The 14,165-nt window shown below is 45.2% G+C and overlaps 1 protein-coding gene across 3 annotated transcripts in view; it reads left to right on the top strand.

The window, feature by feature from the left end:
• TTC7B (tetratricopeptide repeat domain 7B) overlaps positions 1-14,165 on the top strand; it is a 336,037-nt gene that overhangs the window by 259,473 nt on the left and 62,399 nt on the right. For all 3 annotated transcript variants that reach the window (XM_029597785.1, XM_029597787.1, XM_029597786.1), the window contains one exon: positions 12,882-13,084. In XM_029597785.1, the coding sequence (XP_029453645.1) occupies positions 12,882-13,084 (203 nt within the window). The remainder of the gene's footprint in view (positions 1-12,881; positions 13,085-14,165) is intronic.

Below are 14,165 nucleotides of genomic sequence, written 5' to 3'. Positions count from 1 at the left end.
TGCAACGGAGGGCGAAGTGGCTTGCCCGGGGTCTCGAGGAGCATCGGGGAGCTTTGAGCCCTCTTTCTCAGGCTACTTTCACCACCAGGCTGCTTCTCCCCTTTGACTTGAAACCTCTGCTTTTGCTTGCAGTTTATTAAGAGCTCGTGTAATTTATGCGGTGCCTGGCTTTATATTTTCTTCTGTTCAGACTCTATAGAGGCAGCTTAGAGGCTGCCATGATGAAATGAGCAGGTGGTGTAGAGTAAGCTGTGAAGCGCCTATGGCGCGAGATATGCGATATGCCTATGAAATAATCATCCCATAGAGCTGCGGGGCCAGTTCTGCAATGTGCGTCACTCTGCTCTCGGCTGTTTCTAAGCAGAAGTACAGATTAGCTTTAAAAATTAATATGCTAGGCCTAGTTTTCCTTATCTGCAAATGGAAAGGTGGAGCCCTTAGTGGAGAAAGGCACAGTTTATTATAGAGATAACATCAGCTGGCATTAACAGTACATGCAAGAGACATTGTTGGGACTGCAGACGTGCTCTTAATATGCCGGTGACCTTGATATCAAGGCTCTGGTGCTGAAGGACCTTGTGAAATGTCATCCCACTTTGGAAAATAAGTGCTTCCCAACGAGAGCCTTGCGTGCTTAAAGAAACCGGGAAGCACTTATTTTCCAAAGTGCTGCTTTCCTGTTTTTTTTTTTTGACAAGGGAAGGCATTTCTGCACCATTCGGAGCTTCGCACCTAATAAGGCCCTGCCGCAAGTGGGCGATCATCTCAGAAATGGCCCTTGTGGAATCTGGAGGCAGGCGTTTTGTGGGGCGGGATCTCTGGTCATGGTGGGAGGGAATGCAGTAAAGTGCTGCATGATTTCTTGTCTTTACATCGGTGCCTTTCCTGGTGAGAAATAAGGAAAGCAGCAGGAAACGGGCTTCTCCACACTGTCATTTCTTGGGAAATGTTATGTTCAGCCCGCCTGAAACTGTAGCGTGATCATGCAGAGCTGTGGAACTTCACCTTGGGAGCCCCAGAGGGAACAATATTGGCCAAGTGTCTGTCTTGTGTTGTAAAGGTTTCTCAGTGGCCATTGGTCCACTGTCATGAGACTCCTGGAGCCACAAGACCTCCCTTTCCTGGATAGGAGGAGGGGGAGAGGCACCTAAGGATCTTTATGGCCCTCAATAAGACTGGTGGAGGGTGCAAGAGAATATGAATGAATCCATTTTTCAAGTTCAGTTTGCAAAGAATTTTTCTTTCAACATAATCATCACCATCTTCATCATCTTCAGTGCAAAGCTTAGCACCTCTAGTGTGGCCCGATCTCTCAGCGTGCACAGCTTTCCTCTTCGTTTCGCTCATATTTCCAGATCTTGGACCATTTCTTAATGTTATTGACTTAAACTCTTTGCTTTCCTCTCCTTTTTACACTCTCTCATGCCCTCTAGTACCAGAGCCTTTGAGAACATGAGCAGCAAATTGTCTCTTAAGTCAAGTCTTCTGCCACCTCCTGTTGTCGCATGTGACCTTTCATTTGAGATCATTTCCTTCCAGCCAATCTTCAGCCGCCTTCCCTGACACTACATTATTTCAAAGGCCTATACAGTGTTCAACTTTATATGATTTTTGCATTTCCAGCCATACATTTTGTTGCTGGAATTAATCAAAACCCCAATTATGGAGAGATCACAAACACAATATTAATATAAACATCAATATTAATACAAACACAAAAAAAAACCATAGGCTGCCCCAAATAAAGGAACAAAAACCATCAGAAGATACGTAGTCCAGTTCTACATCAAGGTTGCTCCACAGTAGATATGTTTGACTACCCATTAGAGTTAACGTGCTTGGTTGTGATAGTCTCTTCCCATAATCCCAGTAGCTGCTCTTCATCCTCCGTCAGCACCTGAAGACCCACGGCCTGTATTTCTAGGCTTCCCAAAGAGACAGCCACCGATCCCTGCAGGGACAGTTAGGCTCTGCGTGCTTGCCTTTCAATCCATAATCATGGTGATGGCAGCTAAAAATGACTTTTAAGTAGGTGGTTAATTTCTGCCTGTTACTTGCTAATAATTATAGCTTTCACTTTGGCACCTTTCACAGTCTAAACTCAAAGCTATTCTTAGAACATGCAGGATCGGATCTGCTGCATGCATCAGAGTTTGAAGCAAAGGCACTTTGCTGAAATGTTTGCTCTGGGTGTTCCTTGGGTGGTATGTGGTAGGTGTCTTTTACTTCCGTCAGTCACTATAAACGATAGATCTCCTTACCACTCGTTAGCACGGGTACATTATTAAAGAGCTTGTGTAGCTCCTCAGTCTGATGACATTGGAAAACAAATAAGAGAATGAAACTGAGGAAGCTCGAAGTGCTGGCAACGACAGCCACAAAGTATAGCCAGTCCTGATCTTCCAGCCTCCTAGAGACTCATCGGTCATACAGCAATCAGGGCCGGTTCTTCCATTAGGCAAACTGGGTGGTCGCCAATAGTGTAAAACATTTGCGGGGCAGCTTACATCTCCGGTTTTAAGGCACGACAGCAAAAGAGAGAAGGGAATGGATATTGGGTAGATGTGGGGACTGGAGAGACGAAGAAACTTGGTGAGTGGGGGAGTTGTGAGGATGGGGGAACTGGACAGGTAAGGATGGGGTGGAGAGAGAGAGAGAAGTTTCTGGACAGGGAGGGGGTGGCGACAGAGGATGCTGGGTACTACAAAAACAGGGCAAAAAGATTGAGGTGAGGCAGCTGTGCTGAGCAGGGCATGAAGAGTATTCAGGGAGAGAAGAGAGATGCTGGGCATGGAGATAGAAGGGATGGTGAACATTGAGGACAGGAGGCAAAGGGAAGGGGATACAGAGCTTGGTAGACGGTATATGTATACTATAGATGTATAAGAGGAATGACAGTATATGTATACTGTAGATGTATAAGGGGAATGACAGTATATGTATACTATAGATGTATAAGGGGAATGACAGTATATGTATACTGTAGGTGTATAAGGGGAATGACAGTATATGTATACTATAGATGTATAAGAGGAATGACAGTATATGTATACTGTAGATGTATAAGGGGAATGACAGTATATGTATACTATAGATGTATAAGAGGAATGACAGTATATGTATACTGTAGATGTATAAGGGGAATGACAGTATATGTATACTGTAGATGTATAAGAGGAATGGCAGTATATGTATACTATAGATGTATAAGGGGAATGGCAGTATATGTATACTATAGATGTATAAGAGGAATGACAGTATATGTATACTGTAGATGTATAAGAGGAATGGCAGTATATGTATACTATAGATGTATAAGAGGAATGACAGTATATGTATACTGTAGGTGTATAAGAGGAATGACAGTATATGTATACTATAGATGTATAAGGGGAATGACAGTATATGTATACTGTAGATGTATAAGGGGAATGGCGCAAGATTGAAGATTTGCAGGGGCAACTATTGTCTTTGCATGAGCCCCGAGAGTAATGTAAGAACATAAGAACATGCCATCCTGGGTCAGACCAAGGGTCCATCAAGCCCAGCATCCTGTTTCCAACAGTGGCCAATCCAGGCCATAAGAACCTGGCAAGTACCCAAACACTAAGTAACAGCAGTGGCTATTTTCTAAGTCAACTTAATAAGCAGGTAATGGACTTCTCCTCCAAGAACTTATCCAATCCTTTTTTAAACCCAGCTACACTAACTGCTCTAACCACATCCTCTGGCAACAAATTTAATGCAGTCATTTGGAAATGACTGAGATCTTCAGGATTGTACAGGGTTTATTCTGGGCTCTATATGGGCACAGGGAAGATTTCCATTGGCAGATATTAGTCACTGAGGAAATAGTAGCTAACGGATGGCATTTCCTGGTATTTAATCACTGGAAGATTTTTCCCAAAGCCTTCCAGAAGTGCAAGATCCTGGGGGACCTGTTCTCCCAGGCATGCAAATGTCTGGATCAGTGGTTCCCAACCTGTGGTCTGCAGACCCAGACCGTCCCAGGGGGTTCACTGGAAGTGCAGTTGCCCAGAAAAAGAGCGGGCCTTGCACTAAGGCTGCTTCTTGTGCCTGACTGCGGCATCGAGCACCGTGCAGTGCAGCAGAGCCCAGTGCCACACTGCTGAAGAAGGAAGAATCCCGGTCGGCAAGGAGAAAAGGGGAAGAGCACCGCTGCTAAACCTCCAGGCGCTGCAGTGAGAAGAGCGAGGATCAGAGCCACTGATACAAGCCAGCTCCAGCCTGCAAGAACCCGCCACCACTGAGAGCCTGGTCACGCAGTAAGGAGCAGGGAGGGATGCTGCTGAGAGCCAGCGGGCGAGGCCTGGAAGAGCACACTCCCACCAAACGTCTGGTCCAGGAGCAGGGCGCTGAGATGAGAGCAGAGCTGCTGCTGCTGCCAGTGCAGAATAAAATCTGAAGGCGCCAAGAGCTTGACCGACTAAGGAAGAATGTGAGCACCAGGAATACAGGGGGAGGAGGGGGTCATAGGGCGAGGGTTGGAGGGTGAAGATGGGAGGAAGGGCCACATGGGGCAGAAGGAGAGGGGAATGGGGACGATGGACAGAAGGAAATGTACTGTGGAAAGTGTGCAAGGAGGGCAGCACTCAGGAAGGGGCCATGGTTGGAAGAAGGTAGGTGAAGTGGATGGGGGGGACAGAGGGATAGGCAGCAAGAGGGAAGGAAGGCATTTGGGAAGGGGTCAGTTGGGAAGTGCTCAGGACGGGGTGTGGAGAAGCAGGGCAGGCAGGAGAGGGCAGGAGGTCAAGGATGGAGAGCAGTAGGGAACGCTCTCAGGAAGGGGCCAAGGGGGCAGCACTCAGCAGGGCGCTGTGGGTGAGAGGAAGGGTGATAGAGAGGAGGAGGGGAGGCAGGAGAGAAGGTTGCATGGGTGAGGGGAAGCAGGGCCGGAGACGGGTTCTGAATGGTTCTGGGGTGCCTGTCATTATTTCTTAGTTAGTAGATTAATAACTATTCTATCTATGGCATGCATTGTAAACATTAACGAGACGAATGTGGGGGTCCGCAAACACTACGGAGCTTGAAAAAGAGGCCCACGCTCCCGAAAAGGTTAGGAACCCCCTGGTCTAGATGCTGGGACCCGCCCTCGAGCTGCTCAGCTGTTTGTCTAACCCTGGTTTAATTGCCTGTACTTTAGCTGTTAAAGCAGATATTTGCCTTGGCAACAGATCCCCAAGAGTTCACAGACTCAAGGCCTCAGATCTGCAGGTTGTAGGCATCATCCTCCCTGAAAGGAATGAAGTGCTGATGAATGCTCCCTCCACTGACCTTTGCTCTTAGGTCTGTAGGTTTATGACTCAAAAAAAAAAAACAAAACTTAATGGCAGTCATAAATGAAGATTTCGTTTTGATATGAGTGAGGCTGTGAGTTCTTTGCATTCTTATCTAATTATGATGAAAGTAATGTTATCTTTACCCACACTAACTGGATAGTGGTGGCTTTAAGAGGGCTGCGGTATACATCGCTTTCCACTCTTAACTGAAGAATGAAATTGTGCTGCGATCCAAAGGGCGGCAGTTGTACGAAAATGAGATTCCAGGCTGTCACCAAACGATGAAATAACGCTTTCGATCTGAGGTCGTGTTCCCCATCCCCGGTGCAGATTCTGTTTCCTCCAGTAGTTTATCTCCTTTCAGTCTAAACCTTGCTCAAAGTCCAGGTTGTGATGGATGGGGGTGTTCAGTGTCAGCCCTTGGAGAAAGAAACTCTGGCCTAGCAGGCAAGAGAGAGAGTGGTTAACCTATGTTAATTCTGCAAATTCACAGATATTTACTCGAAAATAAATGTCCACATGAGAACTGATACAAAGAGCCTTCGCTTATTAGTGCATGGCTTACGTTCCAGATGTGATTCCCAATTTCCTATGATAAGAACGTTCTGCCTGGAAGTAACATAGAAATGATGGCCAAAAAGGACCAAATGGTTCATCCAATCTGCCCAGCAAGCTTCTTATGGTAGTAACCGCTGCGCTGTACACATTATACCCATGTTTCTCTTAAGTGTTTTACTGGGTGATGAGCCTTCTTGAAAATTCAGACAGCGCTGCTTGATGTGCTTTGCTTATGGACTTGGCCTGCGTATTTTCCCTTATGTTTGCGCACCAGTACCCCTGACTGTAATAAAAAGGGTCGTTCTGGCCTAAAGAGTGGTATATGGTGAGATATCAAGCTAGGCAGGCAGATTCCTCAACGTACATCTCCTTCCCCAGCAAGGTTGCTAATTCTTACCAGGGGGTTACAAAGAGCTCCTGGCTCTCAGAGAATGAGTCCAGTCTCTAGAGGCCAGAGTGGCAGACCTGGAGGAACTGAAGCAGATGGAGAGGTAGACTGAGGGAGACCTTCGGGGATATCATAGAGCAGTCCCAGCCAGGGTCAGATCTAAGATCGTGGCACCCGTAGGCAGTATCATGGTGTGGGTGCTGCTTTGCAGCTGCGCTGGCACAGGGCACCATAGTGAGCAGAAAGCAGGCTTCTCCTTAGCCTGGATATTTGGCACCTTCAAAATTTGGTACCCTAGGCAATTGCTTGCCAGTATCCTGACTCCAGTCAAGCAGTCCTTGTGCTGCTTTGGAGGAGCAAGGTCATTTGGCAGGAAACCATCACCTTGGTATGGCAGGCAGGCAGTGATTCTGTAGCTAGGATTTGCCTTCCAGGTGACACCCTGAGGATGGGTCTCCAAGGCCATCTGCTCAGCAGGGAAGGATTAGGACGGGCATTATAGTGGGTGATTCGCTCATTCGAAATGTAGATAGCTGGGTGGCAGGTGGGCGTGAGGATCGCTTGGTAACTTATCTGGCTGGTGCGAAGGTGGCAACCTCAACCCACCACATTGATAGGATTTTACAGAGCGCTGTGGAGGAGCCAATACATGCGGGTACCAGTGACATAGGAAGACACAGGAGAGAGGTTCTGAAGGCTAAATTGAGGCTCTTAGATAGGAAACTGAAATGCAGAGCCTCCAGGGTAGCATTCTCAGAAACGCTCCCCGTTCCACGTGCAGGACCCCAGAGGCAGGCAGAGCTCCAGAGTCTCAATGCGTGGATGAGACGATGGTGCAGGGAAGAGGGGTTTAGATTTTTCAGGACCTGGGGAACATTCTGCGGGAAGAGGGAGCCTATTCTGGCTGGATGGGCTCCGTCTTAAACCAGAGTGGAACCAGGCTGCTGGCACCTATGCAACATTTAAACCAGATGATGGGAGAAAACCGACAGTCACTCAGAAACACGTGGTTCAGAATGATGTGACTTTGAAGGATACTCACAAGACAGGGGAGTTAGGACATCCCAATAGGCATAAGAACATGCCATACTGGATCAGACCAAGGGTCCATCAAGCCCAGCATCCTGTGTCCAACAGTGGCCAATCCAAGCCATAAGATCCTAGCAAGTACCCAAAAACTAAGTCTATTCCATGTTACTGTTGCTAATAATAGCAGTGGCTATTTTCTAAGTCAACTTGATTAATAGCAGGTAATGGACTTCTCCTCCAAGAACTTATCCAATCCTTTTTTAAACCCAGCTACACTAACTGCTCTAACCACATCCTCTGGCAACAAATTCCAGAGTTTAATTGTGCGGATTGCAATAAATGCTAAAGTAGTCTACGTGCCTTTTAAGTAAAGAGCAGACAAAGCAGCAAAATTCCAAATTATCCCTGTCAGCTGATAAGCAGGTTGTTAATACAAACAAAAGTAACTTTGAAATATCTGTATACAAATGCCAGTAATCTAAAAAGGTGGGAGAGTTAGAATCTGTATATAGGGTCCTTTGTTTTCAGTTTAAACCAATTTTCACCCATAAATTCCTGGATTTTTCCAAAGGTGACAATCTGATAGGTTTAAACTGATATTCACCCTAATTTTAAGGTGATTAAAAAGCTGCTCCAGAGCTGTAGATGCAGTGTTTCAAGGCCTCCAGCCACTGCTGAAACCAGGTATGGACCAAAGTGCCTGCAGTGTTTCACGTGCCACCCGTGCCATGTTCCAAGTCCTACCTCCTTATCCCCTAAGCAGCCCCAATGCCTGATGTCTGGTGCCACAAGTGCATCTGAAGCAGGCCTTTTCCACCAGAAGCACTTTCCCGGCAGGCTCCCTGGCCCTGCACAAAAGCAGGCGTGCAGTGCTGCAGAGCGTGGGAGCCTCAGTAAGCTGCTGCTGAAGGAGAGAGGGGAGGAGCCAGGAGCCGCCACCAGTAAAGATGAAGGCTATTGCAGTGCAGGGAGTGGGGGGGGAGATAGAGAGGGCCATGCTAGGCAGGGGATTGGGGTAGAGATGGGGATGCTGGTGAGCAGGAGGATCTGCTTAATAATGTTATATTGTCCTGGCTTCTGTCCACAAAAATAAACTCTGAAATTTACCTGGAAAAATGAGTATTTTTTTCAACTTATTTTCTCCTGTTTTTGTTCTTGTCATAATAAACCGTAATAGATTCCTAGGAAAAATAAAGAACAATACAGACCGATAATGAAGGCCCTTAAATGTATAGCACTGAATGAAGAGGTTGATATAATTAGCATCTCAGAGACCTGGTGGAAGGAGGATTACCAATGGGACACTGTGATATCAGGGTACAAATTATATCATAGTGATAGGATGGATCAGTTTGGTGGAAGGGTGGCACTCTATGTTAAAGAGGGCATAGAGTAAAACAGGATACAAGTTTTGCAAGAAACAAAATGCACTGTGTAATCTTTGGTCTGAATTTTAAAAGCATTGCTTGTGCTAAAAGGCCCATATATGTGAGTAGTGGGCTGTGCATGAGCGATGTGGATTTCTGCAGTTCGTGCACTTTTAAGCATGTGCACGAACTGCAGAAAAGGGGCGGGGCATAGGCATTCCGGGCAGAGGCCAACGGTTACGCACGTAAATCCATATTTTAAAACTGAAAGCCACAGTGCGCGGTGGCTTGTTATCTGTGTGTTTTTACTGCTGCTCTTGATGGAACGACGGAATATAAAATGTCTAAATAAATGAGGTATAGGTCTGCAGAAATCACGTTTTAGGCCTAACATGACAGGGTGAGGGGTCTGGGTCAACTGGGTGGAGTGCAGACTGAAGAACTAGGGGGGTCTGGATGAGCTTGAGATAGACTGGGCAAACTGGTGGACTACTTTTAAAACTGGGAATGTACTTCGCATGAACATGTTTTAAAATCTGCTTGCCTTCACATGTTAGAGCCAACAAATTCCTAAGGAAGATAGGCGAAGTACATTTGCTCAAGTAACAAATTTGCTCAAGCTTAAAATTAGGAGCACACTTCCATGTAGTAGCTGTATTTTAAATCAGATCAGAATAGACTTAGTTTTTGGGTACTTGCCAGGTTCTTATGGCCTGGATTGGCCACTGCTGGAAACAGGATGCTGGGCTTGTTGGACACTTGGTCTGACCCAGTATGGCATTTTCTTATGTTCTTATGTTCAGATGTGCGCAACTGCGCACTTGATTTAAAATTCCATCATATGTGCACTCACACACCCATATTGCATGTATGAGTGCTGTACGCTCGTTTCTAAGTTACCATCCCTATGAATAGAAATTCCATAAAGAAGGGGAATAGAATAGCAGTGGGGGGTGTACTACTGTCCACCTGGTCAGAATGAACAGACAATGAAATTCTAACAGAGATTAGGGAAGATAAAATTAGCGACAGAGTAATAATGGGTGATTTCATTTACCCCAGTATTGACTGGGTAAAAGTCAAATCAGTTTCTAGATAAAATAAATGTCTGATTCATGGAGCAGCTGCTATAAGAATCAACAAGATAGGGAACTATTTTAGACCTAGTCCTTACTGGAATACATGATTTGGTGTGAGAGGTAATGGTATTGGAGCCACTTGGCAATAGTGATCATAACATGATCAAATTTGACTTGATAACTGGAGGGGAGGACACTAAGGAAATCTACTGTGATAGCTTTTAACTTTCAAAAGGGTAACTATGATAAAATGAGGAAAATGGTTAGACAAAACAACTGCAAAGATTAAGACTTTACATCAGGCATGGACCTTGTGTAAAAATGCCATCTTGGAAGCCCAGATTAGATATATTCCACATATTAGAAAAGGTGGCAAGAAGACCAAACATCTGTTGGCATGGTTAAAAGGTGAGGTAAGAGAGGCTATACTAGCCAAAAGAACATCTTTTGAAAAATGGAAAAGGGATCTAAATGAAGAAAACAACAAAAAAACCAGCATGAGCACTGGCAAGTTAGATGCAAAGCATTGATTTGAAAAGAATCTTGCTGTGGAAGCAAAAACTCATAATAAAAACTTTCGGGTACATTTGAAGCAAAAAGCTCGTGAGGGATTCAGTTGGTCCCCTAGATGATCAAGGGATAAAAGTGGCACTAAGGAAGGACACAGCCATAGAGAGATTAAATGAATTCTTTGCTTCAGTCTTTATTGAGGAAGAAGTAAAGCAGATACCCATGCCAGAAGTGATATTTAAAGATGATAGCTCAGTGACCCTGAATGATATAATAGGGCAAAGTGACAAACTAAAGAATAACAAATCACCTGGACCAGATGGTATACATCCTAGAGTTCTGAAAGAACTGAAAAATGAAATTGTAGACCTACCATTAATAATCTGTAAACTATCGTTAAAATCAGCTACAGTATCTGAAGACTGGAAGGTGGCCAACGTAATGCCAGTTTTTAGAAAGGGTTCCAGGGGCGATCCAGGAAACTCAGACTATATGAGCCTGATGTCAGGGCTGGGAAAAATGGTTGAAACTATTATAAAGAAAATTATTGATTATATAAATAGTCATTATTTAATCTGACAGAGCCAACATGGATTTAACCAAGGGAAGTCTTCTGTCAGCAATCTACTACATTTTTTTGAAGGCATGAATAAACATGTGGGTAAAGGTGAGCCGTCTAATATAGTGTATCTGGATTTTCAGAAAGTGTTTGACAAAGTCCCTCATGAGAGACTCCTGTGGAAATTAAAAAGTCATGGGATAGGAGGCGATATTCTGTTGTGGATAAAGAATGGTTTAAAAGACAGAAAACAGAGAGTAGGGACAAATGGTCAATTTTCTCAATGTTAAGGCCATATCCAAGTCTCTTGATGCAATGTCGTCATCTCTGTTGTCAGCCATCCTTGTTTCTCCCTGGTACGGCTTATCTTTATCTTTATTCAGATTTTTTTGTAGCTATCACCACTTCATTTTTCAAGCTGAAGAACCCCACAGCGTTCACAGGGTATTGAATTAGCTCTTGAAAAGAATTGTGTAGATCAGGTATGACAGAAACAACATGAGTGGCACTAGAGCTTCACCGCAGCCTAACCACTCAAGTTCACCACGTCATGTAACTCCCTGCATTCACAGTTTAATGTAGATATTTCTACAGATCCTATAGAGAAGACCGATTAATAAGATACCCACTTCTGTGGAGGTGAAGCCCCTGCATCTTGTGTGGGGACTGGACTCTTCCTGCTTAATAGTGGATGGAGGAAGCGTAGGAAGAAGAAATCTGGGCACCTACGCTGTTGTAGGAGACGATTACCGGGCCCTGGCTGTTTAATTAACTGGCTTTCCTCAAGGCAGCTCGGTGAGTGGAAGCACAATTTAGTTACAAAGATTTTCTCTTTGGAATGCACAACCAGTAACTAATAAAGTCAGTATTCAAAAGCCAAGTTATCCATCTAAATGGCAAAACCAGCTTATTCGGCAACTTATCCAGCTAAACTTCCATGAGAGCGGGGAGGAGCAGCGTAAGCCAAGTAACTCACCTGGCTAACACCGATATTCAGCGCTAGCCGGATAATTTATCCAGCTGACTCCGGCCAGGCCACAGACCTGTCCTAAAGGTAGCCGGGTATATGCAGAGGCACCTCTGCGCTGCTGTATATACTGTGCTAGTTAGCCAGATAACTAGCCGAGCTGCACAGCGGCTGAAAATGGACCCCCATGTTATCTAAATGAAGATTTCTAAGTATTAAAAGCAACGATTTTTTTGTTGGAAATTGCTACAAAGGTGGTTAACGAGAAGTTCTGCACATGTTTAATGGATCCTACTTTCCAGGATGCAGGCACACACACACATATACAGTACATATGTGTGAATCAAAAAAAATACCCCTGTCAGGATCCCCTTGGTCTCCCGGACATGTTCTGAAAATTTGGTGTGGTGGGGAAAAGGGGGCAGCACCCACACATATTCACACCCACACACATTCACACACACACAGGATGATCTTCTAAGCCTTCTTCCCTGTGGAAAGTACGTTAAAAAAATTATACGAGAATTGAGCAATGATTAATTGCCTACCCTGGCCAACTGCCACTGGGCCCAAGGGGATTTTGCTTTATTGAAAGGAATGAGAAATAAAATAAAGTTATTTCTTGTTAAAGCTTTAGAAGCTTGCCTGTCGGCCGTTGTTTGTTTAGAGATTCAAGGACTCCTCAAAGAGCTATGAGAACGTGTTTTGGTTTTTTTTTAAGCATTAACACCTTGTTATGGTCCATTTCCTGACCTCTAACATGCAGACTGCCAGCAGCTTGCTGTCAAGAGTTTTAATCCCCATAGGAAGAGAGGGAATGAGAAGTTTTATCAAACTTTACAGGGTTTTGTTTTGGGTTTTTTTTGCAATGAATGTGAATATCAGAGAAAAATAGATGGTCCAGACTCCTTATTGTGGTTTGTTCCTGTTGCTGTTACGGTTCATGTAGCTCTGCTGCATTTATAACGTGTTATTTTGGGACCTTCCCTAAAGCTGTGCAGCAGATTGGCTTAGCCACATGGGAAACAGAAAATCCGAATCTGCCAGCTTGTTCTGCTACACAAAGAAAGGAAGAAAAAAAAAAAAAACCAACCCATGCTTTGTTCCTTCCTTTCTTCCCACAGCTGAAGTCTATATTGGAATCGGGAAGCCCGCAGAAGCCACAGCGTGCACGCAGGAGGCCGCTAACCTCTTCCCCATGTCGCACAACGTGCTTTACATGCGAGGCCAAGTGGCGGAGCTCCGAGGGAATATTGACGAGGCCAAACGGTGGTACGAGGAGGCCTTATCGATCAGCCCCACCCACGTGAAGAGTATGCAGAGACTGGTAAGTCCTCCGCTGAGAGGGAATTCGGGTGTGCGGATCTTCCTGCTCTCCATTCGTTCGCAATGCCGCTTCCGAGGGTCGGGTGCCAGTGCCCTTCAGTTATTGAAGTAGTATTTATTTACTTAAAATGTGCACTTTTGGCCAATCCAAGAAAACATTGTTCCAAGTACGAGAAGCATTATTTTCAAAAAATAGATTAGTTAAGTGTCCTTGCCATTGGTTTTCCTTCTGCTCGTCTGGCATAACTATAAATTGATTCTGCGGATTTCGGTTCTTTAGGTTGTTTTCAGATATTTGGCTCAGCGTTGCTGGAAAATAAAAGAAGTAGGCTACATGCACTTCAGAAGAGAAACATGGCAAGGATCCTATGAAATGTCCTCCTCTGTCTGGTCGCCCCTGTGCGTTTGCACAACTGCAACTGGTAGATTTTCCCAAACTGGATTAGTAGTGCCAAGTTGTGGAGAAAATGTGATTCTTCACGGGTTGTGAGACCTCCTACCCAGAGCAGCATGAGAACGGTCCCAAAGATGCTGTAGCACGTCAGCTCGGGGTGGGGAACCACATGGGACCCTTCTGATCGTGCATAAAGAAGGGACTTCTAGCTGGGGACTTGTTTTCAGCGCATTGCTAAGATCTCCTTTGCTTCCTATTATAGAGAAATGCAATTTAAGTTTTTATGGCGAGCGTATGTGTCTACCCAGGTTGCTTTTCGCTCAGCGCTGGTCTCAACTGATCTTTGTGGGAAACGTACTCGGGAGCGGGGCACCTTATCTCATTTGTTTTGGGGCTGCCCAGTCATTCCAGCCTTTTGGAAACGTATGATATGTTACTTGGCTAGGTTGCTGGGCACCCCGCTAACTGCTTCTCCTCTTTTGATGCTTTTTGAACGTATCCCGCTATTACGCATCCGCGATGCTGGCCATCGGTTGTTGTTTATGAGAGCTTGTTTTGTGGGGAAGAAAATGATCCTGCTACAGTGGAAGGAGACCCAGGCACCCTCTTTCTGGGCCTGGAGGAATCACTGGCACCGGCTGATGCAGATGGAGTGGATGTCCGCTCGTCAGGATCCTAGGCGGCGAAA

This window comes from Rhinatrema bivittatum, chromosome 4 (assembly GCF_901001135.1).
Source record: "Rhinatrema bivittatum chromosome 4, aRhiBiv1.1, whole genome shotgun sequence".
Taxonomy (NCBI): Eukaryota; Metazoa; Chordata; class Amphibia; order Gymnophiona; family Rhinatrematidae; genus Rhinatrema; species Rhinatrema bivittatum.
Note: the sequence above shows the minus strand (reverse complement) of the source record. Positions and strands in the feature narration are given on the sequence as shown.